This window comes from Dama dama, chromosome 5, assembly GCF_033118175.1.
Source record: "Dama dama isolate Ldn47 chromosome 5, ASM3311817v1, whole genome shotgun sequence".
Lineage (NCBI taxonomy): Eukaryota > Metazoa > Chordata > Mammalia > Artiodactyla > Cervidae > Dama > Dama dama.
This window is the reverse complement of record NC_083685.1, coordinates 124,491,898-124,518,561: the sequence shown is the minus strand read 5'-3', so window position 1 is coordinate 124,518,561 and position 26,664 is coordinate 124,491,898. Positions and strand designations below refer to the sequence as shown.

General features: G+C 54.8%; 1 protein-coding gene across 1 annotated transcript; it reads right to left on the bottom strand.

The window, feature by feature from the left end:
- Positions 1–146: 146 nt before the first annotated feature.
- On the bottom strand, positions 147–25,241 carry QRICH2 (glutamine rich 2). The gene is made up of 20 exons (XM_061140788.1): positions 24,666–25,241; positions 24,476–24,565; positions 22,861–22,920; positions 22,330–22,440; positions 15,573–19,281; positions 14,198–14,283; positions 13,002–13,099; positions 12,382–12,496; positions 7,562–7,822; positions 6,736–6,858; positions 6,584–6,658; positions 6,230–6,394; positions 6,013–6,134; positions 5,302–5,367; positions 4,971–5,072; positions 4,140–4,343; positions 3,243–3,390; positions 2,843–2,930; positions 1,785–1,910; positions 147–351 (listed from the first exon to the last, which is right to left on the bottom strand). The coding sequence occupies exons 1-20, from the start codon at positions 25,239–25,241 to the stop codon at positions 167–169; spliced, it is 6,510 nt and encodes a 2,169-aa protein (XP_060996771.1). The 3' UTR covers positions 147–166.
- Positions 25,242–26,664: the final 1,423 nt, after the last annotated feature.

The following is a 26,664-nucleotide window of genomic DNA, read 5'->3' as shown; positions in this document are numbered from 1 at the left end:
CCATACTCAGCCCTCCTGAAGCCCTGGTGCCCTCAGAGAGAACAGCTGGCCCTGTTTGGGGGAGCTGCGTCTGTCAGGCTGCAAGAAGTCTGCTGTCCCACCTGAACCGGGACCGAGGAGCCTCATGGCCGAGAGCTTTCTCCTGAGTGTTTATTTATAGCCCTGCTCAGTGAGCGGAGGTGGACCGCGGCCCCCGGGTGGGCTCCTCGAGCCCCTCCCCAGGGGGCATATCCCTGTGCACGTCCAGCCCCCCTGGCAGGTTCACCGTCTCGCCGGGCAGGTGGGCTGGGTTCGGCTGGGAGAGGCGGCCCTCGGTGGAGACAGGTCTGTCTTTGCGATGACGGGAAGGAGCTGCGGGACAGGAGGGGCCCCAGATGGCTCAGGCTGACTCCCACGCCCACCGGCGGCCCACCCTGGCTTGCCCAAAGCCCCACTAACCAGCCTGAGCCAGGACATCATGCTGGAGGGTCACGCTCTCCTACGAGCCCCTAAGCCACACTCCTTTATGCTCTGAGTTAAAAGTAAGTCAGGGGCCAAGAGCCTGCCTCTTTGTTAACATTCCCTCTATTAATACAGGGACTGTTAGGGCCACACTGACTTAAATCAGGGCAGGAATTTCTCTTTAATACATCCCCCCGCCCCAGCTTCTGTAACGTGCCTTTGGAGTGGACACTGGTGTGTCAGGGAGAAGGGAGCTAAGTTCCCCCAAGAACAGTCCTGGGAGCCAGAGCCACAGGCCGAAGCTGTCTGTCCCCTGCTGAATCCTCCACCCCAGGCTATTTGCCTTTGTCACCAGTGCTGGCTCCAGGGCCAGACGGCTTGGCTTTGAGCTCCGGCTCTGCGGCTTTCTAGCTGTGTGACCTTGGGCATGTACTTTAACGTCTCTGTGCCTTGGCTTTGTCAGCTGTAGGTGGGACCAGCAGTGGTCCCTATCTTTTAACACGTGAGGATTAAAATTATTGATTCACACATGTAAAGCTCTTTAGCAGTGAGGAACCCTTGGCAGAGGCGAGGCTGCACATCCCACCACTGCACTGGTTTCTGCCTCCTGCAGGCACTGGGGGCTGGAACTGGAAGGCTTGGTGCAGAGGACCTTGGGCTGGGGCTCTAGACCTGGGCGGGGGTGCGGTGGGGCTCCCTGGGCCTCCAGCAAGTAGCTGCAAAGCATTGTGGGTACATAAGGTTTCATGAGAAGAAACTCAGCAGCTTTCTTAGACTCTGCTGGGGTGGGGGGGGACGGCTCCTAACTTAGCAGCCAGAATCCAGCACCCTTTTATTGACAGATGAGGAAACTGGCCAGGAGGAGGGGGAGACGTGCTCAGAGTCACCTGGAAGTGGTCTAGCCCCCCGGCTCCAGGCCAGCGTCCCTCTCTGGCCTCCATGGATAGCCAAACCCCGGGGGAAGGCTTAGCCCTCTGGCTTTCAGGCCAGATTTGGCCCCTCTGGGGACCTCCCAGGCCCAGGAGAGTTGGTACATGTGAGCAGCGGGGAAGGACGTGGGCCTGGAGGCAGAGCTCGGGCCGCAAGCCCGCACCTGTTTCCTCTTCTGTGAGATGGGGGCAGTGACAGTGTCTGCCCACAGACCTGGCACAAAGTAGGCGCCTGGGAGGGAAGGGTTTTCTCTCTCCTCCCTCGCATCCTATCCCTTGGCTCCTGGGCCCCTCTTCTCTCCAGGGGAATAAGGGTATATACCAGCCACGGACAGCAGAGGGGCCTGGCGGGGCAAGGAGGAGGGTCGGCGGGCAGTGCCACCCAGAAGGACCCTCCGTCCAGGGAGGAGCTACCTGAGTCGTTGGCAGCTAGCGTCTGGGCACTCTGAGGTCGTGAGGGCAGCTGGCCGCCGTCGCTGAGGGACTGCTGCCGATGCCCGTGGGGCCGGGGCTGCTTGGTCTTGTTCTTCATCCCCGCATCTGATGGGAGACGGAGTGGGGAGGGTCAGCTCTGAGACACCGGCTGGGAGCTCTGAGGGGGCCGTGGGGATGGGGAGAGGGCGGCGGGCTGCTGGTCTCTGCCTGCCTCAGCGGGCGCCCTTCTCAGTCTGAATTCGTGGAAATACCCTTTATAAGCAAGCTCTTCGTTCACTGGAAAAGACCCTGATGCTGGGAAGGATTGAAGGCAAAAGGAGAAGAGGGTGTCAGAGGATGAGATGGTTGGATAGCATCACCAATTCAGTGGACATGAATCTGAGCCAGCTCCATGAGATAGTGGAGGACAGGGGAGCCTGGCATGCTGCAGTCCCTGGGGTCGCAAAGAGTCAGACATAACTTAGCGACTGAGCAACAGCAAGCACTTCATCCCCCTGTACGTCTGTCTGGCCATCTGTCTATCCACTCACTCTGATATCTACCCACAGACAGCAGCCCCATGCCAGGTGTTGGGTGAGTTCTGACCCTGGGTCTACAGTTAGGGAGGGGAAGTGACTCGAAAGATGCATACACGCCTGTCAGACCCAGAGAGGAGTGATAAAGCACATCCAGGATGGCCAACTGGAAGGGGACATTCCAGAACACGAGAGATTCACAAAGGGGTAGGGGGCTCAGAAAGAGTTTTGAAGAATTGGTGATGCTAACAGAGGCTTAGGTGGGAAAACTGGGGTGACAGCCTGCGGATGAAGGCTGGCCAGAAAAGATACGGCTACGACATTCCTGCTAATTGGCTAAGACTAGATAGCTGTCCCCCTTCTGCAAACACTGACCTGGGGGCGTTTGGAGTCAGGGAGGTGGAGGAGGAAGGCAGTCGGGGTTTGGTGGCCCCAAGAAGTGCTGGGGCCTCCAGGAGCTGGACAGGCCCTGCGGGACCCAAGCAAGGAGCCTAAGGGCGTCTGGGTCACCTGGACACTCACTGTCTTTGTTCAGGAGGTCCGGCAGCCGTGTTTCCATCCGGCCCTTGTAAATATGTCCGTCCAGGCCCAAGATGTCCACTTCGTCGTGCTGTGGAGACGGGTGGGTACCCATGGCCACCTGCTGCCTGAGCTTCCTTCCTGTCCTCTCTCTGAGCCACACGGTGCTCAGAGCCCTCAAAGGGGCCGAGGGACAGGGTGAAGGGGACAGGGCCAGGTGGCCGGGATGGCTGTCTTCTTCCCAGGAAAGGAAAAGAACCTGAGGCTTTGACTGGGTCTGATTAAGAAACTGCCCCCGAGGCCGAGGGCCGGGCAGGGGACTGCTGGCGGCTTTACCGGAGGGACCTGGGAGTCTGGGGGCCCCTGGGGGGCCCTCCCTGGAGGCTCCCAGGAATGTCCCCACCTTCATGGCGATCTGGATCTCCTCGGTGGGGTACGGGCCCTGGGAAAGGTGCTGCAGGCGGACGCGCCGGTAGGGGTAGGTGAGGGTGTGGCTGCCCCCGCAGGGCCGGGGCGCGGAGGAGCAGCTGCAGTCAGCCACGTCTGGCGGCCTGCGGTGGGGACGGCGAGTCACGGGACGCCTCGGTGGGGGTGGGGGTGGGGGGCTGCAGGTGGGGTGGTGCCGACAGGGGGCTCCCGGGGCCACAGCTTGAGCTGGGCCAGGGCGGGGGGTCAGCAAGCAGGGTGGCCTCCTGAGGGACACACACACGCACTCCCTCTCTCACAGACACACATTCACACACGTGTATTCACAGATCCTCACACACGTTCACACATACGTTCGCAGACATACGCACTCTCAGACCCTCGGAACGCACACAGACGCGTTCCCACATTCATACGCACAGTCACACATACACACGCATTCATCTGCTCATATAGTATACATTTAACAATGCTCTCTCACACTTGTTCACACGCATTCACACACACATACACGTTCACATACATGTGTTCACATAGATTCTCAAACACATTCGTACATATGTTCACACACATTCACACATACACATTCTCTTGCATTCTTTCAAAAACACACACATAAACGTTCACACAATATAATCACGCCCACATTTTCATACACACTTATATGCATGTTTACATTCTCACAGACATACACAATCACAGCATGGAGGCCGCACTACACACACACACACACACACACACACACACACACACACACACACACACACACACACACACACACACACACACACACACACACACACACACACACACACACACACACACACACACACACACACTCTGCCAGGCTCTCAGGCCCGGCCGGGCCACCCACCGTCTGTAGCAGGGGGAGCTGAGGCACTGGGCCTGCAGCAGCTCGTGGATCATCTGGCTGCTGGCCTTGACGGAGCCCCCGAAGTGGATCTGCACCTTCTCGATGTCCAGGAGCATCTTGGAGTGCATGGTACGCAGGCGCCCCACGCTCCGCTCCACCGGCCCCAGGTCCCCCCGTGGGAAGCCGCTGCTGCCCAGCTTCAGGCTGTGGGGTGCGGGCCCCGCGGAGGGGTGAGCCGTGCGCCGGCACCATCCCCAGGAAGCAGGGCCCTGTGGGGTGCGAGCCCCCTCCACCAAACCCCAGGGACCAGGGCCGGGCTTGCCGGGGAGGGTTTCCTGAGCCGAGACCGTGCAGGAGAGCCAGAGGGGAGAGCAGCCCAATCCATCGAGCCCCCTCGCCCTGGCCCCGCACCCCTGGCCCCCGTGGGCTCCAAGGGCAGCTTTGAAAACCAGCCGTTCCACTGAACACCCGGCCTCAGGAGGTGGCAAGGCTGTGGGGAGGAGGGCAGGAGCCCCGGAAGGCATGAAACACACCCCCCACCACTCATCTCACACTCATGGAGCTGCCCCCTGCCTTCCCCCCAGGCCCAGTGTGAGCAGGGAAAAGGCGGGGGATGGGGGAGAGTCTCAGAGGCAACGTCCCACCAGGACGCCCAGCAGGGGCGCAAAGGCAGGTGGTTACTAGGTCTGCACCTCGGAGCCGATGCTTCTGCTCCAGGAAGAGCTGGGAGCTGCTTCAAAAAGCGCCCTAGCATCACCCCACCCCAGCCCCTACTCTCGCCCTCAAGACCCCCTGCAAAGCCCTCACAGGACCCCGCGGCACTGCCCGTACTTGCGGCTCTGCTGCCGAACCTGCTCCAGTTCAAAGACCGTGTAGGGGCGGACGGAGCGGTGCCCGGGCAGGCAGGGGCCCACGGGAGTCACGGGGATGACTCTGGGCAGGGGCAGGGAAGGGAGGGTCGGAGTAAGAAACCCCAGCATCCAAACCCATCACCCACTCCTCACACTCCACCTGCCCGAGGAGCCTTCCCACCCCGGGGATTGAAGGCCGTGGGGTAAGAGCAGCCCAGGGCATAGAGCGGACCCGAGAGAGGAGAGCTGGAGGCAGGCAGGGAGTACAGACGATACCCCCCCCGTCACGGCCACCCACTGGGGGCACTCACTGTCCAGTCACAGGTGTCTCCAGGGGACGGTCACATGAGAGGCAGTGGAAGTGTGCCAAGAGCTGCCTGTGAGGGATGGGATACATGTAGAGGGTGAGGACCCTGCCCAGAGGATCCCAACGGGAGGGACGGAGAACTCAAGAGGGTTTGGCTGTTAGGCTGGATGCTCAGTGCCCAGGGGGACGGGGCCTCAGGCCACCGGAGGCAGGTCTGGGCCCCGCTCCCTGCACACATCAGCTACTAGAGATGCCCACTTCTGAACACACATCTAGCACATCCCCTAACCCAAAGCCGGCAGGGCTCTCGAGGGCCCCCAGGGGTGGGTGCCCTGCGTAAGCTTTGGGGGCCCTCTGGTGGCCAGGAATGGGAATGCTGGGACTCAAGCTGCCATGAGCCAGGCGCCCCCGGTCCCACCCCGGGCCAGGAGGACTCACCCCCCATACCCCCAGGCTCTGCCTCTGGTGGCCTGGGGCCTGTCACCCTGGGTGCTGAGCTGTGGGGGCTGTGGACCCCCTCCCACATGTGCCCAGAGAGCCTTACGCCTCCCTCCCCTCCCTCTCTCTGCTATAATATGAATCAGCCTGAGCTACAAAAGCTTTTCAAGTTCTGTCCCTTCCTACTGCTGGACAGTCCCAGACAGGATCCGCCAGTCCCTCCAAACACATGTGGGGACCCTCCAGCCGGCCCACCCTCGCCCCTGCTGGGCCTCACCTCCGCATGGCAGCTGCCTCGTCCGCCTGGTAGAGTGGAGAGCGCTCTTTGAGCTGCTGTCGCAAGGATTTCCACCGATCCTCCAGCGACTGCTTCACCGGGTCCAGCTCCAGGCGGTCCAGCTTGGGGGAGGAAGCGGGGGGTGGGCACCAGGTGAGCTCTGAGAAAGCAGGTGGGGGTCTGCAGTGCCCGGCGGAGGTGGCGCTGCCCCGGTCACCTTGTTGTCCATCTCCACCAGGAGCTTGTCCAGCATCTTCTGCCAGTCCTGCTCGTGCCCCGTCATCTTGGCCACCAGCTCCTGCATCATGTGGTTCAGCTGCTCCGTGGTGGCGTCAAACTGGACGCGGCTCACTTTGGCTGCCAGGGCACTCTTGTCGGCTTTCTGCCCAGAGACGGGGGACAAGATGCGCCCCCACCAAGATGGGAGAGAGTCACGGCGGGGCCCCACTCCACTAGCTCAACTCTGATGCTGAGCCCACATCCCACCTTGGGCTCCTGTCCTCTCTCTGCCTTTTCAAGAGTGGGAGCAGTGGGACCTGTCTGGGTGGCTTTTCTTTAGGCCTGGCCTTACCACGTCAATTTCCATCTCCAGGTGTTCCCTGTTGGCCTTCTCCCTCTCCAGCTTCTCCAGACCCTGGTACAACACCTGGGAGGCCGAGGGAGCAGAGAATAAGGAGCAGGGAACCAGGTCGCGCCCCAGCCACGCCCCCCGCCGGCCCTCACGTCAATGTCCTTCTGCTTCTGCCGGTGGTCTTCGATGAGGTTGCTGGTAGTGATGTTGAGTTTCTCGCAGTCACCCTGCACCTGCAGGATGGCGCTCTGGACGTGGCCCAGCAGCTCTTCATCCTGCGCAAGACAAAGGCAGGCTCCCTGGGGCGGCCTCCCCCACCCCCAAACAGGAGCCCTTAGAACATCACCCAGCAGACAGGCTGGTATCAGACCCCACTCTAGGTCTCCTGGGTTGCCATCATAACCCACCACCTCCCCATGGACTAGCCTCCAGGGACCCGGTCCACTGGCGCAGGTGATCGGTAGAGGTGGTGAGCTGCCCTGGGGCCCCTGAGAGTTGGGGTGTGGTCTACAGTCTCCCCTCCTGCCCTGAGCTAAGTGTGAATTCTGGAGTCCAAGAGACAGGCCTCAGGGACTTGTCCTCCCTGCCCTCCCCACCCCCGGCAGGCCTGTCCTTTACAGGGGAAGAGACAAACGGACCAGAAGACCAGTGTGAAGGAGCGGGGGTGGGGGGGCAACAAACCCTAAAGCTGCGGCAGCGTCCCCGAGGCACGAGAATGGCTCTGCTCCACCCGTCCACCAGCTATGCCGTCCCCATCCCCACCTGCGGACCCAGCTCTGCCCCTCAGTCCCCTGTGCCCAGGGCCAGCTTGATGGCTGCCCTTGCTCTGACCCTACAGAAAGATCAGGCACTTTCGGGCAGTTGCTAAAGGGCTCCATCATGCAAAAGTGACCCAACATCCCTCCCCGGGGGACTCCGCAGGCGGCTTCTGGCGGGCGGGTTGTTCGCAGCCGCACAGGAGGGAGGCAGGCCCGTCACCTGGCTCTGCAGTTTGGCCTTCCTGGAGGGCCGGGAGGCAGCCAGGTTGTTGACCATGTTCTGGAGCTGCTCGTAGCGCTGCACCAGCATGCTGACCTGGTGGCTCAGGTCCAGGCTGCAGGCCGGGCAGGTGGCCGCGGGGTCGATCTGGCTGGGGGCCAGGGTGGCCAGGGTCTTGTGCGGGGTCATGTTCAAGCTCATGGACAGCAGCGTGGAGGACGAGGCCAGCATGTTCTCAATGATCGTCCTGAGCTTGTCTAACTGGGTGTGGGAGAGAGGGCGGGTGCAGGGCAGTGAGCGAGTCACCACACGGTCACCACCAGCCTTTCTGCCCTGACCTGCTGTGATCCAGGCAGTTGCTGGAGCCTCGGTGCCTTGCAGGGTATGCAGCTCATGGGAAGTGCTCAATGTCTGTCCATTAAACTGAACCGTGATCCCAGGGAGGGGAGGGCAGGTGCTGATTAAGCCCTTGCAGGAAGGAGGCTTCTGGACCTTTCTCCAGCCAGCCCATTGCTGCAATGTGAGAACGTATCTCCCCTAGCTAATCCCAGAGTGCTGATGTCCGTCAGTCAGTCCACAAACACTCTGAGGACCCTGGCGACACACAGGCCCCGCTTCGGGCCCTGGGCAGAGGAGCGGTGGACTCACACATGCTCTCTCCCCATTTAGTATGTAAATAACAATACGAGAACGTGATTTTCTAATGCCACCTACAAAAAAAGTCAACTCAAAATGGATTAAAGACCTACATGTAAAACCAAGACTGTAAAACTCCTAGAAGAAAACAGGCAGGACACTTTTTGACATAAATTGTAGCAAAGGACTTCCCTGGTGGTCTGTTGGAAGAATCTGCCTGCCAGTGCAAGGGACATAGGTTCGATCCCTGGTCCAGGAAGATCCCAGATGCCGTAGAGCAACTACCCCGCCTGCCACAACTTCTGAGCCCATGGGCGGCAACTCTGAAGCCCATGTGCCTAGAGCCTGTGCCCTGCAACGAAGCATAGCCTCTGCTCACCGCAATTAGAGAAAGCCCGTGAGCAGCAACGAAGACCCAGTGCAACCAAAAATAAATAAATAAATTATAAAAACTAAAAGAAATTGTAGCAATATTTTTCTATCTGCCCCCTAAGTCAAAGGAAATAAAAGCAAAAATAAACCAATGAGGCCTAATTAAACTGAAAAGCTTTTGCACGGCAAAGGAAATCACCAACAAAAAGATAACCTATGGAATGGAAGAAAATATTTCCAAATGATCTGACTGATAAGGGGTTAATATCCAAAATATATAAACAGCTCATACAACTCAACATTCAAAAACAACCCGATTTTAAAACGGACGGCTCCTACCCTTATGACAGAAAGTGAAGAACTAAAGAACCTCTTGATGAAATTGAAAGAGGAGAGTGAAAAAGCTGGCTTAAAGCTCAACACTCAAAAAACTAAGATCATGGCATCTGGTCCCATCACTTCATGGCAAATAGATGGGGAAACAATGGGAACAGTGACAGACTTTATTTTCTTGGGCTCCAAAATCATCAAAAGTGATGACTGCAACCATGAAATGAAAAGACACTTGCTCCTTGGAAGAAAAGCTATGACCAACCTAGACAGCACATTAAAAAGGAGAGACATTACTTTGCCAACAAAGGTCCATCTAGTCAAAGCTATGGTTTTTCCAGTAGTCATGTATGGATGTGAGAGTTGGACTATAAAGAAAGCTGAGCACTGAAGAATTGATGCTTTTGAACTGTGGTGTTGGAGAAGACTCTTGAGAGTCACTTGGACTGCAAGGAGATCCAACCAGTCCATCCTCAAGGAGATCGGTCCTGGGTGTTCATTGGAAGGACTGATGTTGAAGCTGAAACTCCAATACTTTGGCCACTTGATGTGAAGAGCTGACTCATTGGAAAAGACCCTGATGCTGGGAAAGATTGAAGGCAGGAGGAGAAGGGGATGACAGAGGATGAGATGGTTGGGTGGCATCAATGGACATGAGTTTGAGCAAGCTCCAGGAGTTGGTGATGGACAGGGAAGCCTGGTGTGCTGCAGTCCATGGGGTTGCAAAGAGTTGGACATGACTGAGTGACTGAACTGAGAAGACCTAAATAGACATTTTTTCCAAAGAAGATATACAGATGGCCAGCAGGGACATGAAAAGATGCTCAACATTGCTACTTATTTGAGAAATGCAAGTCAAAACCACAACAAGATATCACTGCACACCTCTCAGGATGGCTAGCATCAAAAAGTCTACTGGGAACGTCAATTGGTGCAGTCACCATGGAAAACAATACAGAGATTTCTAAAGACACTAAAAATAGAATTAGCATATAATCCAGCAATTCCACTCCTGGTTATGTATCTGAAGAAAATGAAAACACGAATTCAAAAAGATACATGCACCACAATGTCCAGAGCAGCACTAGTTACAATAGCCAAGATATGGGAGCAACCTAAGTTTCTATCAATAGATTAAGAAGATGTGCTTTATATATTAAAGTGGAATACTACTCAGTCACAAAAACTGAAATTTTGCCATTTGCCAAACAACATGGATGGACCTCTAGAGAAAAGAATGGCTAACCACTCCAGTATTCTTGTTTGGAGAATTCCATGGACAGAGGAGCCTGCAGGCCTAGAGTCCATGGGGTTGCAGAGAGCAACTAACACTTTCACTTCACTTTCATGGATGGACCTAGAGTATTATCCTCAGTGAAATTAGTCAGAAAGACAAATGCTGTATGTTGTCACTTATATGTAGAATCTAAAAAATAAAACAAACTAGTGAATGTAATGAAACAGAAGCAGACTCACCGATCTAGAGAAGAAAATAGTGGTTACAGCTGGGGGAGAGCCCAGGGAGGGACAAGATAGGGGGAGGGAATTAAAAGGTACAGACTACTATGTATAAATAAGCAGCAAAGCTATATTGTATAGCACAGGGAAAGAGAGCCATTCTTTTATAATAACTTTCAATGGAGTATGTTGCTGTTTAGTCATTTAGGATTGCCATTTCCTTATCCAGGAGGTCTTCCTGTCCCAGGGATCAAACCCGTGTCTCCAGCTTGGCAGGCAGATTCTTTACCACTGAGCCACCTGGGAAGCCCTCAGTGGAGTATAATTTGTAAAAATACTGAATCACTATGCTGTGCATTTGAAACTGATGTAATATTGTAGATCAACTATACTTCAATTAAAAAAGAGAGAGAGAAGGTGACCAGTGCCACCACTACAGGTGTCTCTCACGGCCTGGGTGAGAACAGACTCCTTCCACTGGCCTTCCTGCTCTCTTCTGGATCTCAGGGTCCCAGTTTGTCCCCATAAAGGACTGGTCCTGGGTAGACACCAGACGGGCCAAAGATCTGTGACATGTTGCCTGCCTCGGGGGGAGGGGCTGAGCCAACCTAGGGCCCCCCTTCTTGGAAGCAGGTGACATTGCAAGGCCTGGGGCAGCCCTTTTGGACCATGTGTGAGAGATGAGAAAGCTGACTGACACAGGGAACCCAGCCTAGCGTTCCGGGATGACCCAGAGGTGTGGAATGGGAGCGGGGAGCAAGGCTCAAGAGGGAGGGGATATATATATATAATTATGACTGATTTGTGTTGTTGCACAGCAGAAGTCAACACCACATTGTAAAGCAATTATCCTCCAATTATAAAATAAATGAAAAAAATTAGAAAAAAAAAAAAAAAAAGAAAGCCGACGGAATAGAGAAGGGAAGAGAGATACGGCGGTGTTTGAGAAAGACGGATAAAGAAAGGGACGCGGAGGCAAAGACAGATACAAAAGACTCAGAGGGCCTCCCTGGCGGTCCAGTGGTTGAGAGTCTGCCTTGCAAAGCAAGGGACACTGGTTCGATCCCTGGTCCGGCAAGAGCGCACATGCCGAGGAGCAGCTAACCTGGTGCTCCACGGGACTGAGCTGGTGTTCTAGAGCTGACTACCGAAGCCCGTGCACCTTGAGCCCATGCTCTGTGACAAGAGAAGGCACCATAGGGAGAAGCCCTCACTGCATTCAAGAGTAGCCCCTGCTCGACGCAACTAGAGAAAGCCCTCGCACACAGCCAAGAAGACCCAGCCATGCCAAAAAAGAAATAAATCAATCTGTTTCAAAAAAGACACACAAGGACAGACAGGGAGTGGCCTGGGCCAGACTGGCCCCTTGGCCTGGAAGTTTGCCCTTCCCAATTTCCTCGACACATATGTATTTTCAACCAGGCTCCTGCTGGCCTGAGCTCAGCATGATTCTTGCCACCAGAAATACCGGGAGCTGGGCCTGCCCAGCGGCGGGTGGGTGCCCTCCAGGTGTGGCCCCAGGGAGCCCCAGAGGTGGCTAACTAAGCTTAGGCCTGAGCCTTGGGATAACATGTGACTCTCAAACACACCATCTACTGCCATCCTATCCAAGACAGTCAGTCCCGGGTTGTGAAATGGTGCACACCACCATCCTGGCAAACTTGGAGTGGGTCCCAAATGGGGCCTCTAGCATAAAGGGGTTCCTGTCGTGAACCCCCTGGGCCCGTGACTTTGCCCATTTGATCCTTCTGTGGGCACTCAGAGAGCTGGTCTGAGTCCAGACAGTCCTCACTGGGAACATTCTGGGGTGACCAACACTCACGATGTAAAGGCAGACACTCCCAGGAGAGTGAAAAGACAATCCACCCCCCCAAAAAAAATAAAATAAAATAAAAAAGAAAAGACAATCCCCAGAATGGGAGAAAATACTTGCAAAATGTATATCGGATGAGTGTTTAAGATCCCACCACGCTCAGCCAGCTCTGAGAATGAGCCAGCTCATCACTGTGGCTGAAGGTCCTCACCTGATCCTGCAGGTAAATGGAGGCTTCGGAGACTGACTGTTCCATGCTGACCTTGCCCTTCTCCTGCCTCTCCCTCAGCTCGCCCAGCTCCTTCTCGATGTCGGCAACGGTGACTCTGTGTGCGCAAGAGATGGTCCAGCCCCACTACCCGCCCAGGGGCCTGGGCCCGCCATGGCCGAGCCCCAGCCGTCAGGGATGGAGGAGGCAGACCGGCCCTCTTTCATATCCCCTCTCCGGGCTCTGGCTAAAGCGTCCAAGGCCCTGCCTGCCATGGAGGTGGGTGCCCAGTGTGCCCGGCTGAGATGCTTCAAGGGGGTGAGGTCTGGCCCTGCACAGAGGCTGCTCTGAGGGGCTCCAGCAGATGCTTTGAAGTCTCCAACTGTGGACAGAATCTTGGGAGCTTTTGGTCCAGGGAGAGGAGTGCTCTTCCAAGCCCTGGTGCTGAACTGTTTTAAGAACCTGGGAAACCCCCACAGGCAACCTGAACCTGAGGAGCAGACATGATCTGGGTCAAAGAGAGCAGTCAGTTCAGGAATGAGGGGACCAGAGGCTGCTACCGCCTCCCTGGCTGAGAACACGTGATGCCAGGACACAAGCTGCACTCGGCTGGGGGATTTTACCTGAGGATACCCAGCTGCAGGTTCAGCGGGCTACCTTTCTCCTCCTTTCCTATTTCTTTCTCCCCATGACCCTCCAGGATCTTGCTCATCTTCTCCATCTACAAATCCAATGGAAGAGGAGTGTCAGGCAGGCTTGAGATCTCTGCTTTCTGAATGTACCTCTGCAGGCTCAGTAAGCTCCTCCCCCACTCCCTAATCCATTCTTTTTTTTTTTTTTTTTCCATACCATGAGGCTTGCGGGATCTTAGTTTCCCAACCAGGGATCAAATCTAGGATGCCGGCAGGGAAAGCACAGAGTCCTAATCACTGGACCTCCAGGCAAGTCACCCCACCCCCTAATCCTAATCCAATCCTCTAGCAAAGTCTGAGGTCCCTTCCTGACATTCAGTCCATCTATCCCGTGGATGAAGGTGCTGTTGCTTAGTCGCTCAGTTGTGTTCGACTCTTTGCGACCCCATGGACTGTAGCCTGCCAGGCTCCTCTGTCTATGGAAGCAAGAATACTGGAGTAAGTTGCCATGCCCTCCCAGGGGATCTTCCCAACCCAGAAATTGAACCAGGGTCTCCTGCATCACAGCTGGATTCTTCACCACCTGAGCTACCAGAGAAGCCCATGGATGTAGAGAGCTGGCATTAAGAGAATGACTGGGGACTTCCCTGGTGGTCCAGTGATTCAGACTTCACCTTCCGATGCAAGTGGGTTCAGTCCCTGGCAGGGGAGCTAAGATTCCCACATGCCTCAGGGCCAGAAAACCAAAACATAAAAAAACAGAAGCAATATTGTAACAAATTCAATAATGACTTTAAATATCGTCCCCATCAAAATAAAAACTTTAAAAAGAGACAGAGAGAAGGAATGAAGACCTAACAGCCCCTCGCCATGACTGCTGGTCCCGGACAGTCCCACAAACTCCAAGGCTGCTCCAGGGACAGTCGGTATCCTGGAAACAATCACATGTAATGAAAGGAGCCCAGGCCACCTTGCTGGCTCAGTGGAATCCTAATAGCTTTGAATGACAGGTTTTAGATCTAGGAAAGAAACACGCTGAAACCTGGGGTGTATTTCCCACCGGAGGGGACTGTAAAGATCATGTGACAGTAACGGAGGTGAAAAGACTGTGTAGTCCATGAAAATGCAAATGGAAAGTGGGATTGGCGGCACTGGAAGGCAACGCAGGTGGACCCTCCCTTACTTACTTTTGCTTTTTCTTGTCGAATTTCTTTGGTCAAGGCCTTTAAGGTCTTCAGCTGTTCCTGCAGGTCAGGGGGTATGGACTTCTTGACTATGGAGAACAGAGATCTTAGAGTCAGAAAAATGAGATTTCTAAGGGGCTCCCAATCCCAGCCTCACAATGAAGAACAACATGGATCATTTATCTGGCTTTTCCTGGGGGCTGGGGGGTGGGAGAGGGGATGGGAAGAAAGGAGTGTCTTTTTAGGGCTCCTCTGGTGGCTCAGTGGTAAAGAATCCACCTACAATCCAGGAGACATGGGTTCGATCCCTGGGTCAGGAAGATCCCCTGGAGGAGGAAATGGCAACTCACTCTAGTATTCTTGTCTGGAGAATTCCATGGACAGAGGAGCCTGGTGGGCTACAGTCCATGGGATTACATAAGAATTGGACATCACTTAGCAACTAAACAACAATTACAAAGGAGTCGGACACAACTTAGCAACTAAACAAGGACAACAAAATCCTTAGCCTTAAAAGTCTACCTGATGCTTAATTTCCTAAAGGATATTACCCGCTTAACTCACAATTGCCACTCAAATCTTAATTCTCTGGGGCTAGAGCTGTGAATGTGCAAAGGTTAAGTTTAAATTTTCAACATTCTCTCTCCCCGTCCAACCCAACACAGTCGTTTTCCTCTTGCTCAGCATCTTCCTGATTGCTTTCCAGAGAGTCCAGCGGAGGCACAGGAAACTGCCTCCCTCCTCTCTTGAGGCCCCTTCACTCCTACTGGTTTAATCTCATCCCTTGGACCCTGAGGGCTTCCCAGGTGGCTCAATGGTAAAGAATCCACCTGCTAAGCAGGAGATGTGTGTTTGATCCCTGGAAAAGCCCCTGGAATGGCAACCCACTCCAGTATTCTTTTTCTTTCTTTCCTTCAATATTTATTTATTTGGCTGCATCAGGTCTTAGTTGTAGCACTCAGGGTCTTTGTCGTGTGACTCAAGGGCTTCTCTCTAGTTTTGGTGTGCGGGCTTAGTTGCCCTGCAGCATGTGGGATCTAGTTCCCTGACCAGGGATCAAACCCGTGTGCCCCTGCACTGGAAGGTGGATTCTTAACCACTGGACCACCAGGGAAGTCCCCACTCCAGTATTCTTGCCTGGGAAACCCCATGGACAGAGGAACCTGGTGGGCTACGGTCTGTGGGACTGCAAAGAGTCAGACATAAGTTAGCAACTAAACACCAACAACTTGGACCCTTGAAGGCTATGGGAGAACCCAGAATAGCTGAGAATGGAAATGCCCTTTTTGGGGTCTCAGGCAGAGGTGCAGGAGGAGAAAAGGATGAAATCAGCTGAGGAGGAGGACAGTGGCCTCTCCTCTGTGCATGCAGCACCCACCCATCAGTGCCAGCAGATACTGGATCTTCTCCAAGTCCGTTTGGCCAGCCTGTTCCTCATCCAGGTCCTTTATGTTCTCCTTAAGCTCCGTGTAGAGGGCGATAATCTCTCCCATCATACGAAATGTTTCCACTGCTATGGGGAAGCTAGGGGTCAATTTATCCAGTGATTCATGTCTCTCACTCTGAGTATCACTCCTTTCGGATGAGCCTCGGTTCAGATAGTCAAGGGAGTGTGTGCTCCTGGGAAAGAGGGCCTCTTGGCTTGGGGAAGTCTGAACAGAAACTCCAGGTTGGCGTAAGTTATATAGTTCTTTTGGACCCACACCTACCTGGACTTGCTGATCTACACCTTGATACCCTGGGCCACCATACATTAGGCCCTGGGAGTCTGCGATAGAGTCGGGAACAGCCTGGTCACGCTGCTCTGGTTCAGGTGTTCCCAAATGCTGTTGATCCTGGGGTGCAGATCCTACAGCTGTGCTTAATGGTGCTGGGCCACGCTGCAGCAAACCTTGTCGATACATTTCTCGTAACAAAACTTCTCGGTCTATACCTGATGGTGTCAGACCTTGACTGGCTAGGAGTGATGACATCCGACCATACTGATCCCTGCCAGGAGGTGCCACACCTTGCTGGTATGGGCGTGGTGATGTCAAACTTCGAGAATCGGCACGGTGTGTTGGAAACCCGAGAAGCTCTGTGCCTGGCGGTATTATGCTTCGACCTGTGCCAGGCTGCCTCCCCCAACGCGGATCTATTACAGGCTGAACCAAACCCTGCTGATCGGCACCAGGCTGCACGAAGCCACGTGGATAGGAACCAGTCTGGACCAGACCAGGAGGATATGCCCCAGGTGGGACCAAGCCAGGCATAGATATGTTAGGTTGGAAAAAGCCATGTCGACCTCTATCAGGCTGTACTAAACCATACTGATCCACTTGAGGTTGCACCAACCCAGGCTGGCCTGCACCAGGCTGCACCACACCAGCCTGGCCTGCACCAGGTTGGATCACACCAACCTGACCTGCACCGGGCTGGATCACACCAACCTGACCTGCACCAGGCTGGATCACACCAACCTGACCTGCACCGGGCTGGATCATACCAGCCTGGCCTGCACCGGGTTCGATCACACCAGCTTGGCCTACACCAGCTTGGATCACACCAGCTTGACCTGCACCAGGCTGCACCACACCAGGCTGACCTGCATCAGGCTGGATCACACCAACCTGGCCTGCACCAGGCTGGATCACACCAACCTGGCCTGCACCAGGCTGGATCACACCAACCTGACCTGCACCAGGTTCGATCACACCAGCCTGGCCTGCACCGGCTTGGATCACACCAGCTTGGCCTGCACCAGGCTGCACCACACCAGGCTGACCTGCACCAGGCTGGATCACACCAACCTGGCCTGCATCAGGCTGGATCACACCAACCTGGCCTGCACCAGGCTGGATCACACCAACCTGACCTGCACCAGGTTCGATCACACCAGCCTGGCCTGCACCGGCTTGGATCACACCAGCTTGGCCTGCACCAGGCTGCACCAAATCAGGCTGACCTATATCAGGTTGCACCATACCAGGCTGACCCACACCAGGCTGCACCAAACCTCGCTGATACATTCTAGGTGGCACTAAACCTCGCTGATACATTCCAGGTTGCACCAAACCTCGCTGATACATTCTAGGCTGCATGAAACCAGGGTGACCTATACCAGGTTGGACCAAACCTCGTGGATACATTTCAGGTTGCACCAAACCTCGTGGATACATTCCAGGTTGCACCAAACCTCGTGGATACATTCCAGGTTGCACCAAACCTCGTGGATACATTCTAGGCTGCATTACACCAGGCTGACCCGCGCCGGGCTGGACCACACCAGGCTGACCCGCGCCGGGCTGGACCACACCAGGCTGACCCGCGCCGGGCTGGACCACACCAGGCTGACCCGCGCCGGGCTGCACCACACCAGGCTGACCCGCGCCGGGCTGGACCACACCAGGCTGACCCGCGCCGGGCTGCACCACACCAGGCTGACCCGCGCCGGGCTGCACCACACCAGGCTGACCCGCGCCGGGCTGCACCACACCAGCCTGACCCGCGCCGGGCTGGACCACACCAGGCTGACCCGCGCCGGGCTGCACCACACCAGCCTGACCCGCGCCGGGCTGGACCACACCAGGCTGACCCGCGCCGGGCTGGACCACACCAGGCTGACCCGCGCCGGGCTGCACCACACCAGGCTGACCCGCGCCGGGCTGCACCACACCAGCCTGACCCGCGCCGGGCTGGACCACACCAGGCTGACCCGCGCCGGGCTGCACCACACCAGCCTGACCCGCGCCGGGCTGGACCACACCAGGCTGACCCGCGCCGGGCTGCACCACACCAGGCTGACCCGCGCCGGGCTGCACCACACCAGCCTGACCCGCGCCGGGCTGCACCACACCAGCCTGACCCGCGCCGGGCTGGACCACACCAGGCTGACCCGCGCCGGGCTGCACCACACCAGGCTGACCCGCGCCGGGCTGCACCACACCAGCCTGACCCGCGCCGGGCTGCACCACACCAGGCTGACCCGCGCCGGGCTGCACCACACCAGGCTGACCCGCGCCGGGCTGCACCACACCAGCCTGACCCGCGCCGGGCTGCACCACACCAGGCTGACCCGCGCCGGGCTGCACCACACCAGGCTGACCCGCGCCGGGCTGCACCACACCAGGCTGACCCGCGCCGGGCTGCACCACACCAGGCTGACCCGCGCTGGGCTGGATCATCTCATGATGCTCTGTGCCAGGTTGTATGAAGCCAGATGTTCCCAAACTGGGCTGTACAAAAAGTTGCTGATCCATGGGATATATTACAAATCCATGCTGATCTACACCAAGAGGTACCAGTCCAGACTGATATGTGCCAAGTGGTCCCATACCACTCTCATCCATTCCAGGAAGCTGATATGTGCTAAGTGGAACCATACCAGGCTGATCTGTACTAGGCTGTTCGGACCCTTGCTGATCTCTGCCAGCTGCCAATGGTGGCACCGCAGCACCCTGAGCCAGGCCAGCAAGTACCAGTTCCTGCTCATCCATCCCAGGCAGCATCACTCCAACCTGGTCCACACTGAAGGGTACCATGCCAGGCCCAGAAGTGCTGGGATACAGCAATTCAAGCTGATCCGAGTCAAATGATCCAAGTCCATATTGATCGGGCCTTGCATAGAGGTGGCCTGGGCTAGTGAACACTCCCCTGTGCTGATCTGGGGACACCTGAGGGTGTCGATCTCTGGGCAAGGACACATCCTGAAACACTGGGCCAAGGTGTGCATCCCGTTCATCTCTGCGTAGATGACCTAAGCTGTGCTGCTCTCTAGACCGGCGGCGGTCTGACTCTGCCCTCAACTGGGACATAGATGGCGGATGGGGTCTGGCCAGGCCAGCTTCATCACGGGCTCTTGAGTGCTGTTCTCTACCCGGAAACCCAGTAGCAGAGGAAACTCTGCTTCGTTCCCTGCCAGGAGGCCCATCAAAGGGGTATCCTATGCCGCTGGTTCCTGAAAAGGTCTTGTCTGTGATAAAACCAGCAGAGTCTATAGCCTGGTCAACACTTGGATGCGCGGTGGAGACTCCACTTGCAGTGAGGTCATTTGATGTTATGGAACCCTGTCTTTTGCGCCGCAGAAGTCCTGTTGATGACTCTGAGATCTGGTGAAAGAGGAAGAAAGAAATCAGTGACTCTAAGGAAAAAGTACTCATGATAAAGAGTCAGAGGGTAGGAAGTCTGGGGTATCCGATGAAGATGATTTAGAGCACTTGGGGGAAAAAACAAGCACCCTTATAAAACTAAACTGGACGCAAAGACTGACTTTGACATCCTTGAAAGACAGTTCTCCAGATTTTTGAGTCTGTACATTTGTAAATGGTATCCTTATATGTAATTTTCCTCATAAAAGACAGGGGGGGAGCTCCCTGGTGGTCCAGTGGTTAAGAATCCATATGCCTGTGCAGGGGACACGGGTTTGATCCCTGGTCTGGGAAAGATTCACATGTCGTGACGCAGCTAAACCTGCACACCACTACTACTGAAGCCTGTGGGCATAGATAGCTCCTGCACCACGACAAGAGAAGGCACCACAATGAGAAATCCAGGCACTGCAGCCAGAGAATCTTCCCTGCTCGCCGCAACTAGAGAAAGGCCACACGTAGCGATGAAGATTCAGCACAGCCAAAAAATAAATTAAAAACAAAGGGGGGGGGGGAAACCTGCTAAATCACGTGATCAACTCCAGCTTTTATTGAGTCTACAAATAAAGGACATGAGTAATTTATTGAGTTTACAATATAAAGTCTACTCCACCATTGACCCATTGCTGGCAGTAGAAGCGTACACAGTAGGGAAAGTAAACCATGTATTTAAAACGTAAAGCACAAACTCAGAAACTCCATAGATAGGAATTGTCTGTATTGACTCTCACAAAAGAACAGGCCAAGATACATGTACAAAGACAGAGTCTGAGGCATTGTTTATGAAACAGGTTATCCATAGGGGACCAAGAGGCCTCTCTGGTGGCCTTGTGGTTAAGACTCCATGCTTCTGGACTCCTTGGTAGTCCAGTGCTAAAGCATCTGCCTGCCAATGCAGGGAACACTGGTTTGATCCCTGGTCCAGCAAGATTCCACATGCCGTGGAACAACTACGCTCATGTGCCATAGCTACTGGGCCCGCAGTCTAGAGCCTGGCTCTGCCACGTGAGAAGCCACCACAGTGAGAAGCCCGTGCAACTAGAAAACAGCCCTCACTCATCGAAACAAAAGGAAGTCTGCACACAGCAAGAGACCCAGTGCAGTCAAGGATAAACAAAATTCTAAAAAGATGAACCGCGGAAGGTAGTCAACTCTGTTTTACAGAAGATTCTTCAAGACTTCTCCTCTAGGGATGTAACTGATACAAGGATTGCTTGAAGAGGTATCATGAGGAGGAGGAGGAAGGAGAGAAAAAGAAGGTGGGAGAGAAGCCCCACCAGCACCGCTGGGTATGTGAACAAAGCTGCAAAGATGTGCCCTGTCAGCCAGCAGAACACACCCTTGGGAATAAGCGGTCAGTGTCCTTTCATACTCAAGTCCTGGGATGAGCATCTTCCATGTGAATTCTGAGCTCCTTGAACTGTAGTTGCTTCATGGACAGTGTCCTTCCTCATGTCTGTGTCTCCAAGCCTGGGATCTACTCCTCTGTACTCATCACACACCCCCACCCTCTGTACTCACATCCAAGCTTCAGTCCTGCCTATCTACTCATGATGCAGGCGGACAGTGTACCTCACAATCACCTTAGAGTTATTGCCAACAAGGCAAAAGAAAAAAACATTAGCCAAAACATTAGGCTCAAGCATGTTGTATTTCCTCAGCTTGAGAGAGTGAAACTCTCCACTGCTTTCATAACGGTCATTACTGACTCTTGCTTCTCAAAAATTAATATTTATATTTATTCTCCTCCGCTTCTGGGGCTGTTCGTGATTCTGAGCAACTGTCAGAACCCTGACACTTTCTTACTTCTGGAAAAGTAAAAAGTCTAGAGGCACTTCTGTCGAGGCTTATTTTTAGGTCTTGCAGGTGTCTTCTGCTGGTACCCTGAAAAATGTGCTGCTCACTTGAAATACAGAATAGTGATATGTGGGTAAATGCAAAAAAGCTTTGGCTTAAAAAAAAAAAAAGACAGTGAAAGCAGAGGCCACCTTTTTATAGGCTGGTCACTTGGTTTGCAGGCTCTTGATGCTGCTTTCCTCGAAGAGGGCCCTGAGCTCAGAAAACAAGGAGACTAGAAGGGTGTTTTTGTACCCAGATGGTATTTGGCGCACCCCAGATGGCCACTGGGTGGCGCCAAAGGGCTCACTCTCTTTCCCCTGCTTGTCTGTCCATCCGTGTGACCCTTTCTGAGGAATCCAGATATACAAAGTCAGGGGAAGAGGAATGTCAAGACCAAAAGGGCACCTGATCTTTGTCCTTGAGGGTCATTTGAAAATACCCACTTTGTTCAGACGAAGAAAGCTTGGTTTGGTTATCCTATGCACTGCCTCGAGGCAGATGCCAAAAGTCCCCATCAGCAAAAGCCTCTCTGAATGGGTTTTATTTCCTTGGTTGGTCACCTTTGCGCACTAATAGTGAAGGGATTCATGCGTTTTAGGACGGACTCTAAAGGAACTTTGAAAAGCTAGGAAAGCAAATCAAAACTATGCTCCGGGGACTTCCCTGCTGGTTCAGTGGCTGAAACTCATGCTCCCAATGCAGGGGGCCTGGATTTGATCCTTGGTCGGGGAACTAGATCCCACGTGCTGCAACTAAAAATATCTCACATGCTGCAACCAGGATCCGATGCAGCAAATAAATATTTTTAAAAAATAAAACAAAAAAACAAAACAAACAAAATCCAGTATTGAGAAACAAGTCCTCTCCTCCGTTGTTTGTGGAATTCCAAACCGGAACCACAACAACAAAAGGCAAGTTTGGCCAAAGCTAGCCAAACTATAAACATGTATTCTGTTTCTAGGAATTTACCCTATGAATACCTTCACTTGTGTGAATGTCACATTAGAGCAGGGTTCCTTATAAGCTTGGGGAAAAACATTAAAACTATCCATAATATTAATAGAAAACTCATGAAGGAAATTATAAACATCTACATAACAGAACACTGTGGGGTTCAGGGGCCGCTTCCAAGACCACTGCCCACCCCCAGGACCCCCCACCCTTATTTACCGTTTGTGAGCCCTTCCAGCCATCAGTAATCGCCTGCTCCAGCTCTTCCCAGGTGACCATGGTGGCCTCTTCTGCAGACGGCATCCCACTCAGCTTCCGGTTTAATAATTCCTGACAGTGAAAGACCACACACACAGACAAGCACAGACACACCGAACACACACAACACACACACCCCTAGTTTAATCCCAGGAAGCTTTAGGAACAGAAGAGAACAGCACAGGATGGGGTGGGTCTTTCCAAAGCCCCAAGGAGAAGTACTGTCCTTCAAGAAACCAGTGCATCTTGGGCGGCTGGTTTTGTGTCCCGTGTGGGCCCCAGATGGACCAATGAGCAGGGAAAGAATGTTCCCACATGCCAGGGACGGCACCCCAAGAGGCAGGGGACATATATCACCCTAGAATGGAGGCATGCAGACCCCTGGGGTGGGAATCTGGGTGAGCCCCGGGAGAGGGGCCAGGCTCTGGGCAACCATCCTACCCCTAACCCTCCTCTCTCACCACCCTTTCCCGCAGAACTGGCTGATATTACCAGGAATTCGCCCTTTTCTCTAATTATCCTCTCCAGTTCTTCAATTCGTTGAAGGAGTTTCTGGAAGAAGAGTTCAGAGATTGAGGATCAAAACAGCCCCTCCAGTGGCCCCTATACATACACTCACACACACAAGGCAGAAGAGGAAAGGAGGTCCCTGGGTCTTAGAGGAGCCCAAGGTACAGAGAAGCTTGCCAAGCCAGGCTCCCCATTCTCTTCCCAGGCAACAAGAGGAAGGGACACGAGGCATGGTGGGTGGTACCTGGGGGCTTCGTGCCTCGGACAAAAATGGTGCGGGGATGGGACCCTTTCTTTGGTCCCAGGATGCATTTCATACAACCCACTAGTGGGACTTTGGAATCAGACTGACCTCGCCTCTCAAGAACAAAGATGATTGGGTGTCTGAAAGTCTGCACTGTTTAAAGAGAAAAGTGCCTCTGAAGGATCAAAGCAAATCACTACCACTTAAGTGGCTCCTTGGGGCTTCCCAGGTGGCTCAGTGGTGAAGAATCCGCCTGCCAATGCAGGAGATGCGGGTTCAATCCCAGGGTCAGGAAGATTCCCTGAAAGAGTAAATGGCAACCCACTCCAGTATTCTCGGCTGGGAAATTCCTTGGACAGAGGAGCCTGGTGGACTACAGTCCATGGCATTGTAAAATGTTGGACACAACTTAGAAAACAACAACAACATGTGGTTCCTTAGAACTTCGGCAAAACTTCAGAATCTACGAATCTAAAGGTAAAACAACCTTTAGTCTAACGACCAAAGACAAACCCCAAACCTAAAAATGTGCTTGGTCGCTTGTGTCTGACTCTTTGCGACCCCATGGACCGTAGCCTGCCAGGCTCCTGTGTCCTTGGGGTTTTCCTGGCAAGAATACTAGAGTGGGCTGTCATGCCCTCCTCCAGGGGATCTTCCTGACCCAGGGATCAAACCTTTACTGCTGAGCCACTGGGGAAGCCACAAACCTAAAACCACCACAACTTTAAAAGGAAAAGCTTCCCAGAGCAAAAATGAGTCTGGCTGGAGGTCTGAGATGAAATGGGCACGTGGGCCTGGTGGCGAGTCTCCTCTAGGGTCTCGGTGGCCTCCCCCTTTGAGCTTTTTTTCTCCCTCAAGTCTCTCTTCTCTCCCTGGGCTTCCTCCTAATTGCTCCTCCTTATTCCAGCTGTAATCCCAGACTCAGCCTCATACAGGCCTGAAACAGGAGCCGGGCCTGGTATCTCCTGGAACTGACCCGCACCAGGGCTCTGCTGTTCATTGGGAAATGCTTACACTCAGGGCTTCCGGCTTCTCCCTCCAAGGAAACAAAGATCCTAACGAGAGAGGTGTTGCCTGGGGGGCTGCGGGTGGTGACCCATGACCCTCTCGTTCTAGCTCCCTTCTCTTGGACCAAACTTTATCCCTCAACATCCACCACCTTGCTCCTTTATTCTAAAGGAAAGTCACTTAAAGATCATTCTGAGAAGTTCTTGGACCCTCTCTGGGTCTGTTCAGGACGCATGGGTGTCTGACAAGTGGTGGGTGAGCCCCGGGTAAGCAGAGGGGAGGAAGGAGGCTGCCCAGGAAGGGGGTCACTCAGCTCCCCAAGGTGGGGTCCTCAGCCGCCCTCACCTCGGGCTGCAACTCAGGCTGCTCCTTCTTTTGATGGGCTTCCTTCAAAATCTTCATGTCTTCCATGAGGTCCTGGAGCAGCTCGGGGCCCTAAGAGGTAGAAAACGAGCCGCGGGGCTCCCGGCCTGGACCCGGCCTTCCCACGCCTCCCTCTGGCCTCCGGGACTCCGCCCAGGAGGGCGTCTCAGAAGCTCAGCTCCCTGGGGGCGGGGCGCTGGAGAGCGGCCTGGAGGGGGCGGACCGCCCGCACACCCACCTGGAAGACCGGCTTGCTGTCCCTCCTGCCTTTCGTTGGCCCTGTCTGCCCCTTCTCCTGCGTCAGCAAGGCCAAATCCTTCGTTTCCAGCCAGTCGCGGTCTTCCAGCCCGCCAGTCTGGGTGGGGAAGTGCTGCACGTGCGCCACGATGGCCTGCACCTGGCTCCCCATGGTCTTGAGCTGCCGGCCGAGGTCCTGGACCTGGCCACCCAGGTCCTTCACCTGGGTCTCCAGCGTCTGCGCCCTGGCCACGCTGCTCCTTCGCCTCTCTTTGGGCCCCGGCAGCTGCGGGGTGCTGGTCGACACCCGCGCGGACTCAAAGGAGCGACTCGGGTCGAGCATCGGAGACTGGAAGTCGATCCGCGTATCCTGCAGGTTGAGGCTCTTGAGCATGGCCACAAGGAGCGTGTGCAGGGCCGTGAAGTTGACGGCGCCCACCTCCGGGGTGCCGATGGCGAGGTCGGCCAGCTCCCGGAGGGAGACCGAGGGGGTCGCCGTCGCGGGCGGCATCGTGCGCCTTCTCGGGCGGCCCTGCCTGCCTTACTGCTTGCCCTGCCTCCGGGGCCTTTCCGGGCCCCTGAGAGGCCCCGGGGCGCCCCTGCCCCTGGGTTCAGCCGCGCTGGGCACCAGTCTCGGTCTGGAGCCTGTCTGGAGGACGGAGAGGAAGCGCCCGGCCACCGGGCTTCCCACTCTCCGCTCACGGGAAATCCGGGTCCCGGGACCGCAGAGCCTCTGCCGTCAGCCCGTCGCCATCCGATCACTGAGCTCGAACTCGGGAGTGCAGTGTCCAAGCGGCCGGCGGACGTTTGGAACGAAGTTCGTGGCCCCGTTCGCTGCCCGGTTGTGGGGGGCCCCACGCGCATTCGGAGGATTCCACGGAAGAACGCGCCCAGCAGAGTTAGCCTCGGAGGGGAGACCTGCTGGTCCTTGAAGCCACCCCAGACGCAAGGAGAGCCTGTTCTAGTGGGTTGGGAAGCCCTGGGCACACCCCAAAGCGCCACCAATTTTGGTTCTCAGTAAACTCCCCCCACCCCCACCCCCACCCAGGGAACACATCAATTTGCGGGTAGAAGGGTGGAGGCCCCCTAAGGCTCACCTAGATTCCAGCTGGTTCACTGGGGGAGTGGGGGGCGGGTCACAATAATGCAAAGATTAAAGAGGCCTCATGGCCACTGGGTTTTTTGTGTTCCCTTCACAGGGCAATGGCAATGTAAGAGACACAGTTGTGAGACCTTGGCCCCTTGGGCACAGTTCCCATATCTTTGCTCAATCAGAGGGAAGGTAACTTAAATACCAGTCACACTACCCAGGTGGTTCCAGTTAGCCACAAGCTGACAGGACTTTCTGTGCTGCCCTGGCCTCGCTTATCTCAGAACAGATTCACGTGGTCATGTGCCAGCATCTCCCCTGGTTACAAGGCAGGGCTGATGAGATAGGACCAGGGGGAAAGTGATGCTCTCAGCAACTGAGGCTTGTTCTCCCATGCCAGATTCTCCCAGGAAATGGGTACTGCTTTCAGTGTTTACCTTCCAGATGAAGAAAACCTGCACCAGCACTTATACTAAATATTATTTTCACTACTTTTCAAAGTAAAATTTTTAGTTTGAACCGGTAAAATTGAAAGCCTCCATGTTCACTCCCTACACCCCTCCAAAATAAAAGCAGTGTTTTTTGGAAATGGAGTTAACGAGTCTGTAACCTCCATGAGGGTTAACAACCCAAGGATTTTTGTTCACTATGATATTCCCAGAGCCTGACACACAGCAGGCCTTCAGAGGGGTTGTTGAGATCAGAAGAAATTATTCAGACCTCCCTGGTGGTCTAGTGGTTAGGACTCTGCGTGTCCACTGCCGAGGGTAGGGGTTCCATCCCTGGTTGGGGAACTAAGATCTCACATGCCGCAAGGAGTGGCCAAAAAATAGGGAGAAAAAAA